The sequence below is a fragment of the Ursus maritimus genome, unplaced genomic scaffold (assembly GCF_017311325.1).
Source record: "Ursus maritimus isolate PB19 unplaced genomic scaffold, ASM1731132v1 scaffold_4, whole genome shotgun sequence".
Taxonomy (NCBI): Eukaryota; Metazoa; Chordata; class Mammalia; order Carnivora; family Ursidae; genus Ursus; species Ursus maritimus.
In genome coordinates this window covers 21,817,890-21,838,938 of record NW_024426552.1, presented here as the reverse complement: position 1 = coordinate 21,838,938, position 21,049 = coordinate 21,817,890, and the positions used below count along the sequence as shown (strand labels likewise).

At 34.0% G+C, this 21,049-nt stretch overlaps 1 protein-coding gene across 1 annotated transcript in view; it reads left to right on the top strand.

Moving 5' to 3' along the window:
• The window catches only part of NCAM2 (neural cell adhesion molecule 2), a 210,242-nt gene that overhangs the window by 122,171 nt on the left and 67,022 nt on the right, over positions 1–21,049 (top strand). Inside the window, exon 12 of the mRNA XM_040621667.1 lies at positions 8,300–8,473. Within this exon, the coding sequence (XP_040477601.1) occupies positions 8,300–8,473 (174 nt within the window). The remainder of the gene's footprint in view (positions 1–8,299; positions 8,474–21,049) is intronic.

Here is a 21,049-nt window from a genome sequence, read left to right as displayed (position 1 = left end):
CTTTGGCATTCTTTCCATCTCAATAAATGGCAACTGTCACTTTTCAGTCATCCTTGAATCTACTTATTTACTCAGGCCCAACTCCTTGATGAGTCTTGTTGATTCTACTAGCAAGGTGCTTCAAGAGTCTCATTGGTTTCATGAAGTCAAATTCTGTATTCTGGTTGTTTTTATTTGTTTGTTTGGTTGGTCTGCTTTGCTCTTAATGTAGATTGTTCCATAAATTTCTAAACTGGTCTTCCTGCTTTGGCCTGTGCTCCCTAGAGTATAGTTTAAATTAAAAACAAACAATTTTTTTTTATAAAGAGGACTTATTTTTTTAAAAAATGAACAATAAACATGATTCTCTTCTGCTTAAAGCATTTTGGTGGTTTAACATTTTGTTCAGGGATGAAGCCATAGTGATTATAAAAGCCTATGAGGCTTCACAGTGTTTCTTCCTCCCCTGCCCTCCTTGGCTTCTCTGACTTTTGTCTCCTATCCCCCCACCTTGTCATGCTCCACTGCACAGATCACCCCCCTTCTTTAAAAACCCAAGGCATAGCTTATCTTTGTACTTACTATTTTCTCTTCCTAGCATTTCTATCAGTCTTGTGTTTTTTTTTTTTTTCCTTTAGGCCCTTAGTTAAATATCACCTTTTATAGCAAAGATATTCTTGTTCACCCAATTTCTTTTTTTTCTTTTTTTAATTTTATTTAAATTCAATTAATTAACATATAGTGTATTGTTAGTTTCAGAGGTAGAGTTTAGTGATTTATCAGTTGCATGTAACACCCAGTGCTCATTACATCAAGTGCCCTCCTTAATGCCCATCATCCAGTTACCCTATCCCCCCACCTCCCCTCCAGCACCCTCAGTTTGTTTCCTATAGCTAAGAGTCTCCCTCTCTGATTTTTGTCTTATTTTATTTTTAAAACTACAACACTTCAACTTCCATCCCTATTCTCCCATAACCATCTCCCTTGCCTGCTCAATTTTTGACCACAGTATTCACAATAAATTATATATATATATATATATATATAATTACTTTTATGTAATTACAATGTAACCACCATAAGAATAGGGATTGCTGTCTCACTTCTATCCCCAACATAGAAAAGTGCCTGGGGGCACCTGGGTGGCTCAGTCCTGAAGCCTTTGCCTTCAGCTCACGGTGTGATCCTGGAGTTCTGGGATCGAGCCCCACATCGGGCTCCTCCGCTGGGAGCCTGCTTCTTCCTCTCCCACTCCCCCCGCTTGTGTTCCCTCTCTTGCTGGCTGTCTCTCTCTCTGTCAAATGAATAAATAAAATCTTTTAAAAATAAAAGAAAAGTGCCTGGCTTCAGCGCTTGTGTGGCTCATTGGTTAAACGTCTGCCTTCGGCTCGGGTCATGATCCCAGAGTCCCGGGATTGAGTCCCACATCGGGCTCCCTGCTCAGCGGGGAGTCTGCTTCTCCCTCTGCCCTTCACCCTGCTTGTGCGCTCTCTCTCTCTCTCTCTCTCTCAAGTGAATAGATAAAATCTTAAAAAAAGAGAGAAAGAAAGAAAACTGCTTGGCTTGTAGTAAGTTTAGATGAATTATTGAATGTATAAAAGATTTAGTATGTTTTATTTAATTTATTTATTACTCATAATTGAAATGTCCTATTAATAATGGGATATGGGGAGTCCATGACTTGAGAGAAGGGTCAACACTTGAGTGTTCTAGAGGGAAATAATTTCCACTTATACCTCAGGAGTAAATGAGCACTTCAATGGAGACTATTAGAGGTAAAAATGATCTAATTAAGGAGAGATCCCTGGGTTACCTCAGGTTAATCGTTGGACTTAAAAATATAGGAACAAATAAAATGAAAAACAATTATTCAGAGAGTTAATATCACCACTTTTATGAAGAAAATTTTAAAGTTGTGTGAGCAAGTGTTGTGAAAGATCAATCGAATAATTCTTTGGATTTGACAATTGGAGAAAACCAGATAGGTAGTGAAATAAGAAATTCATAAGATTTTAGATGTGTTGCAAATTTGCTATTCTGTTAGATTAAGTTTACAATTGAAATAGGAAAAATATGTACAAAATCTTATTGGAAGTAAGGTGGCCACTCAGAGCAGAAGCAGATGGAACCCATCTCAGCATAGTCCCCACGGTGCATGCAATTGCTAGTGAGGCTGCATGTTACATGGTCTTGCTGACTCCAGGAAGGTCAATCCTTTAGGTGACAATTCCCTTAATATTAGATGGAGACTGACAAAGAAACCAAGCAGAAAAGGACTTAATATTGAGAGTTGGGTGGTTATAAAATCATTGAAAAGGCAGAGGAAAGGAAAGACAAGAGAGTCACCAGTTCAGGCTTCAGATCACAAATTAGCAAAGTGCAGTCCAGAGGTCAAGTCTGCAGTTGTTAACCAGAGGTCGGGAAACCCTACTGCCGAGCTGCCCCTCTGCTGACTTGACAGCCACCCCGCACCAGAAATTGTGTGAATAGGCTGTGGAGTAGGGAGGGAGTCCAGCTTCTGGCTTCATTCACATCTGTAGGTCCTCTTGTTCAGATGCACCTCTTCAGAAAAGTGGGAGTGGTGTTCCCTCCCCCTCAGTATTCTCAACCACTTACTCGAGCACCTCACCCTGAGCGCCTTCATTGCACTTAAAACCATACCAGCAAGTAAGTCTGGGAAATTGAAGATTTTAGCCTTCCATTTTTTATGATAAAGGGGAGTAGCTTAGATGATAGAAATGGATGTGATGTGTCAACAGAAATTGTGTGAGATATTTCTGTTACCTAGATTTGAAGCACCATTCTGGCCAAATACTCACTTGAGTGCTTCCACTTAAGGGAAAGTTGACAAATATCAAACTCTTCCAATGGATCTAAGTTTAGCCATACCACATCCTCATCTGTGCGGAGAAAGCTGAGTCAGTAACTCTGAACCATACCTTTGTCGCCAGCTTCCCAGCATTTGAGAAAACCAAATTCCCAGAAGTAAAGATGTTAAGGCAGAAATTAGGAACAGCCTGTTGAAATAGCATGACAGGGAAGCAAAAGAAGAGTTTATGGCATGAGAAGAGAGTAGGACTGAAGAAAGTGTGTCATGTGAGAGATCTTTATAATTCATGATAATAAGACACAAGAAAGACTAAAAATACAAAAGACTAAAAATACAAAAGGGAAGAGAAGAGCTCTCTGGTGATGAGAAAAGTTAAAGAAATTAACATTCAGAGATGTAGGGTTTGACCTTCAAAAAAAGAGGAAGGCAGCCTTCCATTTTAGGTTCATCCAGAAGTGATAGGATACAATTTGAATGAACTTGCTTGATGACTTCTATTTTCACTCTTGATATTGAGATCTATTGATATTTGCTCAGAATTGTGGGTACAGTTGAGGAAGAGTGTGAAGAGCTAAAACACATACACAGAACTAATCTTTGTTGTTGCTATTGTCTTCAACACATTATATCTCAGCTTATCCTGAAGCCTGAGGAAATACTGTTTTGTAATTCCATGATTCATCTCACTTTAAAAATATTTCTAAAACATTTACTCATCCACGATCTCCTATGCACTCACATTATATTCATGAGCTCCCTTCCTTTTCTTCCGCATGTGTATCTTTGGACATGTACTTTCAGAATTTTGCTTTATAACGTGTATCTTTACTTTGGGATGCTTTTTTTGTTGTTGTTGTTGTTGTTAGAGAAATATATTTGATGTATTATTTTGAATCTGTTTTCAAACCTCTCTGTGCATATCTGATTGCCATGCTCTTTTTTTAAAAATAAGGCTCCATGTACCTTTGACTCCACTTACTAGTTCCTCTTTATTTTTTTAAAGATTTTATTTATTTATTTATTTATTTGAGAGAGAGAGCAGGGGAAGGAGCAGAGGGAGAGGGAGAAGCAGACTCCCCACTGAGCATGGAGCCCAGGACCCCAAGATCATGACATGAGCTGAAACCAAGAATTGAACGCCCAATGGACTGAGCCACCCAGGAGCCCCATAGTTCCTCTTTATTTTAATTCCATTATTTTATTTTATCAGAATTAAAGTCAGAGAAGCAACTTTTTCCTTTTTTTCCTTTTTTTTTTTTTTTAACTTTCACAAGATAAAATAATCACCCAGGCAGAATTTTTGGAAGTTTTCACTTTTATACTTTGATCAAGCTGTGGCTTTAAGCATATGTATAAATGTCAAAATGTTTATCAACATTATTTATACACTGACAGGCTTTTTAAAGGAAGGATAAGCAAAAATAGTATTTGTGAATTTCCAGCGATTTATATCCACCAACTTATCCTCACAACAGCAACTTTAGTGTTGACTTTGTTACCCTTATTTTTTATAAGGAAACTAATAGACAATGCATTTAGTTTGCCCAGGGTCATACAGCAATTCCTACAACAATCTGCTAAAGGTTGGTTTTGTCCTGCTCCCAGATCATGGCACCAATTCTTTGCTATCATACACCATCCACATCTCTAAGCTGAACCTCAATGTTGTATCTCTTACCTTCCATTTAACTAAAATATTACACTCAGGGTCAACTAAATTACTTTATGTTGTTGAATTTACTTTGTTCCTTGACTAAAAAAAAATTCTACACAGGTATTTATGTTCTCTGAAGCCAAATTGATGGTATTTTGTGATCCAAAAGATGTTGGGTTATGCATAAATTATTAAGACACTTGGATTTTTTACTCCCAGAATATGATGTTCATTCTTAAGATACTATGCAGGGTGATGTATTGGATAAAAATAATTTTGCAAGTCTGTAAATGTGTCATAAATAAAAAATACCGCAGTTTAAAAAAATAAAATAAAATATTGACATTGTGGATATGCAATAATGCAATAGAAGGGGGATGGTTATCAGGGAAGGATAACAAAATGACAGTGACTCACATTTGATAAGTATCTCTCAGGTTCTATTTTGTGCACTGCATTACTTGATCCTTATAGCAACCTTAGCAGTGGGTATTATTCTAATTTCCACTTTAGAAAGAAAAATACTGAAGAAAAGACAAAGGATTTGTCCAAGATTGCAGTTGAAAAAAGTAGCAAGGCCAGACTTTGGATCCATGGATTCTGATGATATATAGCCAGGCTCTTCTTCTAACTCTATTCTGGTTCTAGTAGAGGTGAAAAGGAAGAATCAAGAAGGGAACACATGTTTGTACAGTTGTTCTATTCATTTAGCGATGGGTGGCATTCATTAATTATTGAGATGGAAGGTGCTAGGAAGTAGTTTAGAAAAATATGCTAACAATGGGAGCTTTGTGTATGGAATTCAATATCCGCAAGCCCCATTGGAAACATAGGGCTGTGTTTGATAGTCTTCTACAATATGATCCTATGTTTCCATAGACCCAGTGAGGTTAGATAATTCAGGATATTGAAAGCCAGACTGAAAAGTCTAAGCTTGCTATAAAGAGGAGGAAGCCTCTGAATACCCTACTCAAGGAAGTGACGTGATTAGAGTGGTGCTTTAGAAAGATTGATTTTGCATTTACACACTATATGAATTGAAATTTGGTGGAATGTCCAATAGGAAAGGAAGCCAAGAGCCACTAATGGCATTGCACGTAGAGGTTGATAAGATTTGGGCTTAATGGTGGAAACAGGAAGGAAGAGTAGAACACAAGAATTATGATGTGGGAATGAGGAAAATAACTTCGTGACTTATTGTGATGTATATAAGAGATAGACTTGAGAATGAAGGTGATTACACAACAATTGAGAGTGGAGGGATGAATTAGGGATATTGGTTCTAGGCATTTTAGACCCCATTCACTTGAATAGGTTCTGTACCTTTGTATACTGTTTTTAGTTACTGAAATGTTTAATTCATCATCTATTTCCTGGGAACTGAGTATAGTCCAGTCACTTTTCTCAGTGATATATATATATCCATTTGGTAGTCAGTAACTGGTCAAACATATAAAATCAGAATATAAAAGGAAAAAATATTTAGGAAAATATTTAGTTAGGTAACAGAAAGAAGAGGCCAACAAAATACAAATACAAATGAAAAACCAGGGTAAGAGTCAGCCCGTCTGAAAATAGACTATCTGTCTAGAAAAAGATGCTCGCTGGCTCAAGTTTTGGTAATGGTACCTTTGTGCTAAAAAAGCCTCCTATTTCTCTGTAGTTGTATCATGTCAAGGGCACAGCTTAGCTAATGGTGCGTAATTCTGTGGTCAGAGTAAGAATCAAGGACCATGACCATTCTGAGTATGTGGTCAAAGGTGGAGCCCAAGATGTATCACATGTCTCCCCCCCTCAGTACTTAGCATCTTTCCTTTTTAAATGTATCTTTAAACTGAAGATTGTAATGCTGTGATGTTCAATTTAGATCTGGCTGACATTAGAGAGTCACGGGCATGGGATGAAGAATAGGTAGTCCTATTATAAACAATCAGAGCGTGGGTGTATGTTGTTTTGTTTTTGTTTTCTGCAAACTTTAGGTCAAACCTACAGATGAAAAGAATTTACCGTCATAATCTGGGGATTAAAGAAATGTGAAACTATGATAATGTTTATGTATGGCAACTTTCATAGATTTTTTAGGTCATTTAAAATTTTTATTTCCAGATGAGATTTTAATAGCAATATGACATTGGTATGCATCAGTATTCTGCACATTAATCTGCAGACCTTAGAGTTATTCCATAACACACCTAATAGGATATCCAAATAATTTACAGTTACTAATTAGAGCTGAAATGTACACTGTTGCATTTCTCTACAATATTCATATCCAAAAGGCCAGAAAACTGCCCTCCTGGCTCTTGCCCAGTACCATTTATAAGGCATATTTTTATGTGATCTATAGTGCTCTCTTTCAACTGTAACAAATGAGACTCACTTGACTTTTGACAGCCATTAGAGATTTTTATATGAATGTTTGATTATATCAGAACAGGAATTTGCAGATACTATGTTATTTTCAATCAAGTTTTTTTTCTTTTTGTTTTTATAAAATTAATTTCAGGGATGATATATTTACTTATATATGTTTTTTAAAGATTTATTTATTTTAAAGAAAGAGAGATGGGGGGAGGGGCAGAGGGAGAGAGAGTCTTAAGCAGACTCTGAGCTGAGCGCAGAGCCTGACACAGGGCTCGATCTTATGACCCTGAGATCATGACCTGATCTGAGACCATGAATCATGTGCTTAACACACTGCACCACCCAGGCACCCCTTTACTTGTATATTTTTATAATATATATATTTTTTAAGTAAATTATATGTAAATTTTCAACTTTATGATTATTTCAAATGTGACATTGAAAAGAAAGAGAGGGGCACCTGACTGACTCAAGTCACTAGAGTGTGCGACTCTTGATCTTGGGGTCATGAGTTCAAGCCCCATGTTGGGTGTAGAGATTACTTTTTAAAAACAGTGAGGGAAGAGGAAGGGAAACTGAGAGAATCTCTTCAATGTTTAATGTACCTCTAATTCTTCATGTTTCTGGAATAGAAGTTTCATTAATTTCCTTATGAGACTTTTTCTCTCTTATTTTCTCCTCTTGCTTCATTAGCACTTTGGATAGCTGTTTATAAAGTTCTATATAGTGGAAAATAAAGCTTCACTCAGGATGCATTATTGAGCTTGAAATAATGCGAGTAATGGATTAGTACAAAAACACACACAAGACAGATTTTGTAATGTTTTTAAAATATAGGGATTACAACTTAAGTATTTCAAATAAAGCTTTATTTTAGTTAAGTAACACATAAGTGAAACAATAACAGGTAGTTTGCAGTTTTATTTAGTTTATAATGACATTTGCTCTAAACTTAACACTCTCCCCAAAATTATTAATATAATTTTAATGACTAAAAGAAAATAAATCTCACATCTTCACTGAAGATATTTATGCTAATAATTCAATAAATTCTTTGTTTCTTCTTATATTTTTAATTGTACCTTCATTCTCCCTCCCTCCCTTCCTCCCTCCCTCTCTCTCTCTGTCACACACACACACACAGACATACACACAGGAGCTTGTTTTCCTTGAATGCAAATAAAATCCCCATATTGTATAGAAAAGGCAGAAGTAAAATTATTGCTTCGATCAATGAGATTTGATAATGAATATTTTACTCTTTATTTCCTGTAGTTAAGATTGACTAATGTATACTTTCTTGCAACTTGAAGACTTCATTCAGCAGTTTATGCAAGCTCTCTAATTCAAATATATTAAGTGACATAGGGAGCAATTTTCCTTTATTCCTAATTGTCAGGACACCATTAAGTCTTAATAATGGCCATCCATATTACCTGGCTTATATTTCCTTTGTTTTTGCTTTTTCGTAGATGTGCCATCCAGTCCCTATGGAGTGAAGATTATAGAGCTGTCACAGACCACAGCCAAGGTTTCTTTCAACAAGCCGGACTCCCATGGAGGTGTGCCTATTCATCACTATCAAGTGGATGTCAAAGAAGTGGCATCAGAAACCTGGAAAATAGTACGCTCCCATGGAGTTCAAAGTGAGTCAGTGATTTCAAAGTATGTTGGTTAATTCAAGCTGACCTTCAGGGCTCTTGTGTGATTGGGTTTTTATTTTTCTTCAATGTGTACTTTTTTTTTTCTTTTAATAAAGTAGAGTTGGGAAGATATTTCCACTGCCATATTCTTCTTGAGAATAATTTTAATAGAAAGTGGGAAAGTTTTCGTTTTTAATAAATACAGAAGAGTTTAGCAAAATCACCAAAGTTCCATTTTAGGGGAGAAATTTTAGTATTTAGAATTTGGATGGTGGGAAGAAAAAAAAAAAACAAAAACTACTGACATGTCAGATTTAATGGCTGAATATTCTGAAATATGTTTTTCATTTCTTTGTAGGATTTCTTCTGTAAGTAGGTATAAAAGTCCTACTGTAAAATGTAGAAATCTTATATATGTACTTATGAAGCCATCTATAAAAATTATGTCTACTAAAATGTATTTCAAAATTGTGTTTTGAATACTCAAGTTGTTCCTACAAATTATGACATTTTGAGTAATAGATTAAGCTAATTCTAAGAAGTTAAAACAATTTATAGCACTTCTTTTCACATATAGAATTTCATCATTGTGAAAATGTGATTTGTTTTCCCATTAAAAGAAGAAGCTAATGTAGGAAATGGTAATAAATTACAAGAGGGGGACGCCATTGGTTGGGATATAGAACTACATTGCATAGCCCAAAAGGAGAGGAAGGAAAATAGTGAGGAAACTGTAGTTCCATAGTGTCCCACCTCTGCTAGCCCTGGCCCTGGCGTGATCCTAACATATATGGTGTAAGGGCTCTGTAAAAGACATGAGCTGTCCTATGAAGAAAAGCATGAGCCCTCCTGTGAAGAATTGTCCTAGTGGACAGCAGAGACAGAACAGATAAAATCATTCCAGTTTCCGTTTCTACTGAGAGTAAATATAGCTTTTTGATAGAAGTGCCAGAAATATTCATCAATCCATCATCAGTCATTTACTACACACTTCAAATAATACCCTCCAACATGTCAGCTCTTATCATTTCTTTTAATGATGAGAGGATTTGGATAGTTAATGTTCTTTGTGCAAATGCTATGTGGTTCAGGAGAGATGATAGTACCCCAAAAGAATAAGCAAGTGAATTCTGGAACTCTAGTAGAAGAAACCGTTATCCTAGATTCAGGAATAATATTTTTTAAGAGAGAGAAAACAAGAGACATGAAAGGTGAGAGACAGAAAGAAAAATGAATTATTTCTGACACTACAGAACACTCGAAGTGGGTGCTTGTGCACAACCCTGAAGAAAAGTAATGTTAAAGCTGACTATTCAAGAAATTAAACTTGGCAGAATAGTACTGCTACACCTCACCCCTCCACCCTGGTGAAGAGGATTAATAGATTCCCTCAAGACTTCTTACAAAGTTGCAACAACATGAAGGATTTATAACATCTGTGATCTGAAGAAGTTGTTCATGTTCAAAAACCTGATTTTGTTACTCCATGTATCCATCTCTCAGAAGCATATTTCTATGTTTATAAAACTGATATACAAGAAAGAACATTTGCTAATTTACAATGAGAAATCGCTGTCCCGGAAATTAGACATTCAGAATATATATAATAGGTACATTCTTTACCTGTGAGTATTTTATATTGGAAAGAAAACATGAGTCAGAAACCTGTTTGGTGAGTCTTGAATATCAGTCAAGGACGTTATGTGAATGAGATATCCAGTGCCTTCAGACTGGGCTAGCTTAAAGCTTGCTGGTGAGACCAGAATACTCAAAGTCCTGGTTTCTCTCCCTCTGCTTATAAGGACACTGATCCCATCATGGGGCTCCACGTTCATGACCTCACTAAGCCCAATTACTTCCCCAAGACCCACCTCTAAATACTATCATATTAGAGGTTTTGGTTTCATCAAGTTTGATGATCTGGAGCAGAGAGAAGCTTCAACAATAGTGAAAATCTTAAAAATTGTCTTTAACTTTATGATTGTCTGCACATATTCTGGAAAGGAGATCTGCAGCTCATTCATTTCTCAAAAAAATGTATCTTAAAATTGTTTTTTTAGTTTGACTTTGTTCTGAAATTATAGTTTAGCTGAGTATGCAATTCCAGCTTGATAATTACTTTCCTTTGGTAATCTAAAGAGAATATTTTACTCTCTTCTGTCTTCCCTTGTTATTTTAAAGCCTGCTGGAAGTTGTCCTTTCTTTGCAAATATTTTGACTTTTTTCTTAAGCTGGTTTTGTGATATCTAGTTTAATTTGATATCTTGAGGTTAATTACTTGTCCTAATATGGAGTTCTTTATTTGTTCTGTTTGAGGTTCATTGTATTCCTCAATCTGAAGATCCATGTCTTCCATCAATTCTGGAAAATGTTATTATCATTACCTTCTTGAATATAAATATAATCTCTTCCCTCATTCTCTCTATTCATTTATTCTGATATCCAGGTTATATGCTACACTTATTTGAGAAGTTAGACTATCATATCTCTTTACCTTTATTTTACTGTGTTTCATTCCTTTACCATGTTATTTTTCAGTTCTGTCTACTAGTTCACTGATTCTTAATTTACTTATATCTGCCATTAAAACTTTCTATTAAAATTTTAATCATCATATTTTTAATGTATATGTTATATTAGTTCACTGTATGTTTCAGCAGTATCTCACTCATGGTGGCTCGTTTGGTAGTATATTTTATGATTTAAAATTGTGATCTCATATTTTGTTAATCCTATTTACTATAATCATGCAAGACCTTCTTCCACAGAAGATATTCTTTTGCTTCAGGTAGTTGCCCTGGAATATTCCAAAGGTGGAAGCACCTGAACACTCTAAATTTATTTCTTGATATGAGAGTTTCTGTACTATGAGAGCAGGTTTATAGTTACTAATTTTCAAGGAGTTTTTATCCAACCCTCTTTGCCAAATTGGGATTTGGTTCAAGGCCAAGCCAAACAAATTTTTTTCTAACCCTCCTTCTTACTTTCTTCAAAGAACTTTGAGATTCCTGGCTCCGTGCAGGTGTCCAAGTCTCACATCTCCCTCTTTCTTCTTTCCCCAGTGAGGACATTCAAATCCAATCTTCTATATTACAGATCTGTGCAAAAGCTCTGAGCTGTCTGAGTACCAGTGAGATTTTCCACAAGACTGCAGTAATTGATAGAAAAACAATTATGTGGCTGCTCCTCTAGCTTCAGGTCTCCCCATCCACATCATTTTTTTCATATTTCAGAGTTTGCCTTCCTTTTCTATAAGATAGTATGTGCATTTAAAAAGACTTTTGAAAATGGTATGTATAATTGTTAGCATATTTAAAAGACCTGATTTTCTGGCTGCATAGGTGACTGTATTGTTGAAATTCTGAAGACATTTTTTAAAGCACATACATAGTTTTGAATAGTGAAGAAATGCTTCTTTTGTGCCTTTGTTTTATAGTTTGAACTGATCATCTTAAAGTTTGAAAGTTTTATAAGCATAATTATACTCATTGCCTTTGAGGCATTTGTTAAAATATAGATTTAGGTTTATCTGTGAACAGACAGTGTTACTATGGTCATAACATTTCAGCTATGACTTTTTACCCTCAGTGTGGTTTTATTTATCTATTTTAATTTATATGAGTTTAGTTGACATTCAGTTATTTTTCTTTGTTCATCAGTATCTATAATTCATTATATACTATTCATGTAACTACTTCTACCTAGAAATAAATATCAGCTCTTGCTTGATTGTGATGGCATAAGCAAGAAAATTTTAGCAAAAAAAAAAAAATTTGTTCCCATTAGTAGATTCTGATTCTAAATAACTCATTAATTAATTTCCTGTGAATTTCACCTGCTCAGTCTGCACCTAGTCCTAGGTTTAGGGTGCAATTGCAGTCTAGACCAATTATTATATTCTTCAAGTTTTAGCTGAAGTCTTACTGATCATCCCGATCACTAATGTGACACAAAACTGAATTTTGAAACATGGAGAATTGTGAAAAAATCTGATATCAACAACTTGAACTATTCAAACTTCGAATATGAGTCATTCTGACATTTAATTTTGAGTGAAAAAATATGTATCACAGGTGTTGCAAGACTTTTTGACTGGGAGGGATACATGACATTTTCATTACCCTATCATTTAACACTTTGTAAGCATGTTCTGTATACCTCACTGGGCACAAATGAAGAGAAGATAATAATCTTGCAAAACAGCTACTCATTTTTCAGTATTCAAAATAAAAATGAAAAATTAACATTTTAAAATATCAAGTTCTTTTTATCAGAGCATAGAACAATTCTCTCAGATAGCATAATCTATTTCTTTTAATTTGTGAAATGTTTAGCCAGCTAGAATCACACATAGACGTCATCCAATCTCAACCACGATTATTATATGCTCTGCTTTATTTGAGTCTAAGGTTATAGTAGAATTTCTCTTTGTTCCTGAAAATAAGGGAGATAATTTTTATTTGAAAATAGTAGCATTTTGTAAATGGGACATTCATTAGAAACTTATTCAAATTCTCACCATCTTTACTAATCAAAGGTTGTAATAACTAACTACAATTTAGAAATAAGTTCACAGTTGGACTTTACAGTTCTTTCATTGCATAATTTCACTAAACTTTCAATATGGCTTTGCAGGGTGCAATTGTAGTATATGTATATTTTAATCTGTAGATGGTAATTTTAACATTATAGCATTTAGTTTGTAAATGTGGTTAAGGTTATTTACGTGCTTCATTATTACATGTAATGCCAACCTTTTTATCCAGGTTTTAATTTTAGTTCTATTTTAATTAAAATCTGAAGGGAAAAAATCAACTTATATAGTAAGGAAATCCATTTTCACCTTTGTGAAGGAGTTTTTCCAAGGTTGTTTTGAAGTATAGGTTTAGATTTACAAACTGTATGCCTGTGCCCAAAAGGTCCTCAAACTGATTTTAAATAGGAGCTTAAATTGGAATAAAGATTAATAGATCAAATACTAAGAAAGATTTTGATGCAACTAAAGAGATGCTACTTTCCAGTACCTTCCTTTGTCTCAAAAGGGGTCCCCTAAATTCAGTGGCACCAGCAGCTCTCTTGGAATAAAGAATCTTTCTGTCTTGAATACTCCAAAACCACAAGCTTAGTATCATTTATATAGATTCAGGCTGAGGCTCCGCATCAACAATGAAAAGTTTATTATATGCATGTACAGACAGCACTGTCACAACACCTAGTTCCTCCATGTTTTAGTTTTTCACTAGGAATCACCTCCATGCTCCGCCATCTTCCCATCGCCCCCACCCCCAGTCACTTTCTCTGAGTGCAGCAGGCTTGATATGGCCTACAAAGTGTGCTTTTACATTATTTGCTTCAGAGAATTGTTTAGCTTTTAAAACTGGACATTAGTGCCCTTTAGAAGTAAGATAGATTTCGGCACAATTTCTTGGTAATTTTTTTCCCATTGCTTTGTATTAGAATTTCTTAATCAAATGTTAGCTTTTTTTCAAGTAATCTTCCCATGTTTCCTGTGTTTTCTCTCATTGTCTCTACTTTTATCTTTTGCTCTACCCTAAATTTTTAACTCTTATATTTTTCAATTTACCTATCAATTTTTAAAATTGTTTGATGTTTCATTCTCTGATCATTTATTTCATGTATGCAGTGTTTTCTCTTATCTTTCTGATAATTGTAATGATACTTCATTTTCAGAGTTACTTTTGCTCTGTGATTTGGTTTTCTTCTCCTAGACTTACTTTGTTGTCGTTATTTGTTTTGTTCTCTATCATTCACATTGGAAACTTCCCCCAAGTATTTGGTGATCCTTGCGTGAATATGTGCATTTGAAAGTAAGCAAAAAAGCTTTGTGCAACCATAGGATTTTTTTAAGCCTTGACATCAGATGGGTTTCTAACCTCAACAGAGGTCTGTGAAATGGTAACTATTTTTGGATATCATTTTGAGGCTGTTCAGTTATTACTGGCATACCTGGCGACCAGGACACTGTGGAAAAGCAGCTTCTCTCAGATGGTGTCAGATGCTTCCCACAAAGTTTGTCCAGAAAATAAACTCCATGCTCCCTCGTGTTTAGAATTCCAGAGTACAAAACTTCTTTGGTCCCACTTATCCAGATGATAGACCTTTCATCTTCTGACGAGGTGCGGGAGAGGAATTCCTCTTCTCTTAAATCTGAGAAGAGGGCACAAGAGTACAATTGTTTAAATGTCTGATGATCATCCAGTTTTGTGCTTTTATCTTTTTGTACTTAAAATTCCTGAGACTTTTCTGAAATTTCTGTAGGTCTAGTTTACCTCCCCTTACTGTCTCATCTTCATATACAGATTTTTATAATTTTTGATGTAACAGTACATTTTTATATGTGGGTTTTTTCAATTTTTAAAACAGATAATATTTAATTAATTAGTTTATATATTGAACACATAGTATTGAAAATTACACTTTTAAGAAAAATGAGCATATTAATATTGCTTACTAATGATTAGTACCTATAATTAGCTAAACTTTCTGCTCTGTTGTGCAGCTTATAGGCAAAAAAATTCACATTTTTATTGGAAACTGGCTAGCTTCATATGCACATTCAGTAGAAATTTTAAATATAAATTAAGCTCCAGAATTTGGCAGTTTTCCCAATAATACCCAGAATAACAAAGACCATCAGATACGGACGCAGTGTAAGGTTGCATATATTGTATAATATACAACCACAAGAACTATTTTCATAGACTATGATGTAAGTGGAACCCATTGAAATTATTCAATAAGGCAGCTCCGCCTATTGGTAGATATTTTTACATTGTGTAAAAGAACCTGTTAGAATTCAAAAGATAATTTAATACAACCAGCTCTTTATTGAAAAACATACTATTTGATATTCATCTCAAAATTTTTTTGTTTAAAACTGTTTTTGTAATAGATTTCAGATTATTCAACAGTTCCTGGATTCTTCTGTGGTAAAACGAGGAACATACTGTATATATACGATACTGTATCTATAAACAGAGTGAATAATAACATAGGGCAGATTTCTTTCTATTTAATTATTAATTTGTTTTTGTAGTGAAAATATACAGGATTGGGCTTCTTTTGTTCTGAATTGTGACTCAGAAAGAAAGTTACTTATTGTCAGTGGAAACATTTTGTTAAAGTTATCGCCTATAACTATTTCTGTGATCATTATTGAATATAAAACCTTTTTGCTTTTGTTCATACTTAAAAAAGAGGCTAGCGATTATTTAAAATACAGGAGGAAAATAATGAGAATGAGCATGGAAATCAACTAAAGTTGGAGAGAAAACCCATACAGGTATTTCTTTGAATGTGTCACTTTCCAATATTTATCAGGAATTTTCTATGTTTTGTTACGGTGTCACTAAAAATAATGAAAGAAATAATTGATATGTCTTTGTTACTTTTTTTTTTTTTTTTACTTTTTGTTTTTGCTTTTGTTTTTTTGGAAGTGCACCTCCGAAGATGTCCCTGCATGACAAATGACATGATCATCCTTTTAGGTCTTTCTGTCTTCTGTCTCCCCTGTCCATCAACCAAACACACAATGGTCCCTTTTAACTATAAAAAGGAGTTTCCTTTTTTTCCTCTTACCTTTGTGTGTGTGTTTGTCTGTGTTCTTGAAACACATATTATCATAAATTTTCTTTGGTTTGTGATATATTGGCAGGCATCTCTTCTAAATAATGAGTAAAGAGTTCACGTAGTCTAAAGACGTGAACATGATAGTTACTTCAGGGTTACAATGCCGTAATATACCAGATCTCAACAAACTGTTGGCTACCAGTTGTGATTAAAAGGGTCTGAGAGGGTTTTGGGGTTGGCTTGTTTGTTTTTTAAGTAATCTATGAGACATAATTATTTTTTAGTATAGTAGGAATGGTTTTTCTGTAGGAGGATGTGTGGTTTTCCTATAGTTTACCAATACCTAAAAGTTATTATAACATCATTTCAAATTACACTTAAGATTCTTATTCCAATATTTCTTTAATCCATGTTATTTACAGTTGCCTGAGTGATACTGGATTTCTGTATTCTTACTACTCAATGTTACAGTTTCAGAAACACTTTTAAATAATCATTGTTTAAAATAAGCTGTAAACTGCAGACTTTAATATCTTAATAAATTCCAGTGCTTTTAAAAATTCTCTACCAGGAATATTTTCTACAGTTATACCCTTTCCAACATAAATGTGCCTGAAGAAAAATGGTTATCATTTTAGTGACTATATTTCACATGGTAAAAGAGAAATTGACTTCAAAAATCATCTATTTTAAATACAAGTGCAATAAACTTATGAATTGCAAAGAAAGGGAGATAAAAGTAATCCACATTAATTCTGTATTTTCAGTGAAAGGAAATTTGCTCTAATTTGAATGTAATGGGAAGAATTCTATATGTTAAAAATCAAAACAAGAATATCTTGGACTGTTTTCATTGTTCTCGTTAAAAAAATGAGCTAAATTAGAAATTTATATATAATAGCAATCTTAATGAATTTAAATTGCATAGATCAAAATATACAGGGAACAAGGGTAGGAAGAAAATTGAGTGAAATAACACCCTTATGTAAAATTATTTTTATGCTAGAAACTTGCCCACATATCTCAATATGAAGACCCAAATTCATTCATAATTTTGTACTCAGCCTGGTCTCTGCTATAATGATAAAAAGAGCTTCTGTATAAATAATTTTTAAATTTTTAATAAAATTAATGAACTCTGACTGTATGTATATAATTTTATAAATCAGAGAAATAAATAGTATGAAGAAATGACATTAATTTATATAAGAAAGATGTTTGTGAGTGATGAGAAAAGAAACATGAATATTTCATGAGTGTTTTATCGGAATTTAATTCACAGGAGGATGGAAGTATTCATTGTTACTAAAAACTTAAAAAATAAAAGTCCACCTCACTGCTCAAACATACACTTTTTTGGACACGTTAATATTTAGTGTAAATATGATTTTTCCAGGAATATAATTCATAATTTTTCTTAATTCTAGCAAAGAATCACTGTGGACTGACCATCATGGTTATTTTAATAGTGAATTTAACTAATAGGGAATCTTAGAAGACATGTTTAAATTTTATACTCCTAAATTTTTTAAAATCATGCCTAAAATATTCCACTTTATTAAATAAACATTATTTGATTTTTTTATTGTTAAAGTTCATTATTATGAACAGTATTTTCTGTATTATAGTATATAAATACTCTCAAAGTTAAGGAGGAGTACAGAGCTTTTCCTTTAGATGTTGAGTGGCTCAGGATTCTTTTATCATTGGGAAGGTTCTAAGGCCTTCTTCAGTAGTGCCATCCTGTAGGCAGGATGATCGTCATGGACTGGCATGATCAGAAATGGTTTCAGAGACTCACAGTACTCTGGTTCTCAATTCTTTTACATCATGTGTGGACCAAGGAGATAATGTTCTTACTTTTCATACCCTTGCCATCTCGTGTGTTCCTTCTTTTTTTCTACATAAGCAGATCTGATTAGCATTTTACACTAATAATGCACTGCTTTGATTTTTCTCACTGCACTTTTTAGAAATCACTATTGCATGCAGCAGTGATATGTAAAATAGGATTCTCATATTCCAGGATATGTAAAAGATCAGCCAGTGGGGTCCGTAAAAGTAAACTGGAAAATATTTCCATTTCTCTAATCAAATCATGTAAGTTATGATTCAGATAATCACATTTATAAATGGTTGACAATGCTAACTGTGTGTGTGTGTGCTTCATGTGTCCCTCTTCATCTTATAACACGTCCCTAAATAAACACATAGCACATCAAAGCCTATCCACTCACTGTGGCATACACGCATTATGCTGCCCAACATCCAATATAAATTTGAGCTTTTTGGTAAGGGTTTATTTATTTTTTAGTAGAAATATTTTTACATTCCTGTGAAACTCTATAGTAAATATTGCTTATACTGTATTTGTCAGCTTTTCACCTCGTAATATAAGTATTAAGACATAAGTCACATGTCTCTATCTTGATTGCACATCTGAGAGCTTGTGTAACATATCGTGTGGACCTTTGAATCTTCTACAGCACCTGAGATGAATGAATGGATTACTTAATTATTAGGTTTGCTTATACTCAAATAAAATTATATAGCTATTAACTATTCCCAAACATCTGTAAATTATGACTGTGTCCAGGCTAAATTAAATGGAACCATCTAAGCAAGTTGGTTGCGTTTTCCTTTCTTTGGCGTTGTCAAAGATTCCACAAGCTTTTCTGGGTGCTAATGTTATGGAATTAGCTGTTCCATAAAACCTAATTCTATTGTATATTAAGAAAAAAGAAAACAAAACCTTCCTTTCAATTACTAGATTAAAAAAATCTATTGCATCTTTTTAAAAAATAATCTCAGTCTAGACATAAGTAGACTATTGAGAAAAATGGAGATAGTGGTTTCTCTTTCTCTAAAAAGCAATCTTAATTATTCCTACTTCTTTCCTCCACACTTCAGATCAAAGGGAAGCATCCAACCACTGCCGTATGCCATGTGCTCCTGCTACTGGCTCACCTAACATTAAGGAAAGACGACCTCCTTGGGTAATAGAACATGTCTGTGCAGCTGGAGACTGGGCATGTCAATGGACAGTTAGGATGTTTATCACATCACAGGAAAAATGGTGTGCTCTGTAAAACTGCTTCAATTTAGAATGTTTTACTAGAGATCTTCATCCTCACAACTGCGTATTGTGACACAGACACACATAGCACAGACTTTGGATTTGGAGTTCAAGATATGTGATCTCCTGTCCAGGGTAACATTGTTTTATCCCCCCATCTATTGGTGGGGCTGCTTATCCTACATATTATATCTGTAAGGCTTTGAGTACTATTGACATTTTAACAATATTAAACATTCCAATCCATGGATATGGGATGTGTTTCCATTTATTAATATCTCCTTTAATTTCTTTCACAAAATTTTTACAAAAATATTCTGTAGTTTGTGTCGTGCAGGTCTTAAATTCCTTTCATTGAGTTAATTCCTAAGTATTGTATTCTTCTTGATGCTACTAAAATGGAAGCGTTTTTTGAATTTTCCTTTTTAGATTGTTCATTGTTAATGTACAAAAATGCAACTCTTTCTGGAGTGTTAACTTTGTATCTTCTCACTTCACTGAATTCATTTTTTAGTTCTAAAAATTTTTTTGTGGAACTTTTAGGATTTTCTACTTATAAGATCACATCAACTGTGAACAGAGATAAGTTTACATCTTTCTTTCTAATTTAAATGCTCTTTAAATTTTTTTCTTGCCTATTCACCTTGGTTAGAAAGTCCGGTACTATGTTAAATAGAAGTGCTGAAAGCAGGCATCCTTGACTTGTTCCAGATTCTGTAGGAAAAAATTTTAATCTTTCATCATTAAGTATGATGAACTGGAGATCTCTAATATGTGGCTTTTATTTTGCTGAAGTATTTACTTTTTATTCCTACTTTTTTGAGTGTTTTTATCATGATAGGGTATTAAATTTTGTTAGATGCTTTTTCTGCATCAATTGAGATGATGATACATTTTTTTCCTTTATCCTGTATTCGTGGTGTATTACATTGCTTAATTTTTGTATGTTGAAACATCCTTGCTTTCCAGGAATAAATTCTTCTTGGTCATGATGTATAAACCTTTTATTATGCTGCTGAATTTGGTTTGCTAGTATCTTATTGAGGATTTCTGTATCACTGTTCATAAAGGATACTGATTTGTGGTTTCTTTCTTTCTTTCTTTCTTTCTTTCTTTCTTTTTTTTTTTTTGGTAGTGTTTTTTTCTGGTTTTGGTATCATGTTAATGCTGGCCTCATAAAATAAGTTAGCAAGTGTTCCTTCCTCTTCATTTTTTTAAGGAATTTTTTGAGAAAAAATGGTATTAGTTTTTCTTTTCTTTTTTTTTTAAGATTTATTTATTTTAGAGAGAGAGAGAGCAGGAGAGGGGCAGAGGGAGAGAGAGAATCCTGGAGAAGACTCCCCACTGAGCATGGAGCCTGACACAGGGCTCAATCCCAAGACCCTAAGATCATGACCTGAGCCAAAATCAAGAGTTGGACACTTAACCAACTGAGGCACCCAGGAACCCTGGTATTAGTTTTTTGTTTTTTAACTGTTTGATAGAATTCATCAGAAGTTGCTGAGTCCAGGGATTTTCTTTGTCAGGAGATTTTTGAATACTGATTCAATCTCTGTACTAGTTACAGATCTATTCAGATTTTCTATTACTTTATGATTTAGTCTTAGTAGGTTTTGTGTATGTAGGAATTTGTCCTTTTCATCTAGGTTATCCAATTGGTCAGCATACAGTTGTTCATAATAGTTTCATAATCCTTTTTATTTATGTAGAATTTGTAGTAATGTCTCCAATTAATTTCTGGTTTTAGTAATTTCAGTATCCTTCTTTTGTCTTAGTCTGTGTAGCTGAAGTTTTTTTTTTAACTTGATCTTTTTTGAAGAATCAACTTTTGGTATCATTGATTATCTCTGCTATTTTCCTATTCTCTATTTCATTTTTATCTGTCCTAATTGTTCTTATTTTCTTAACTCTGC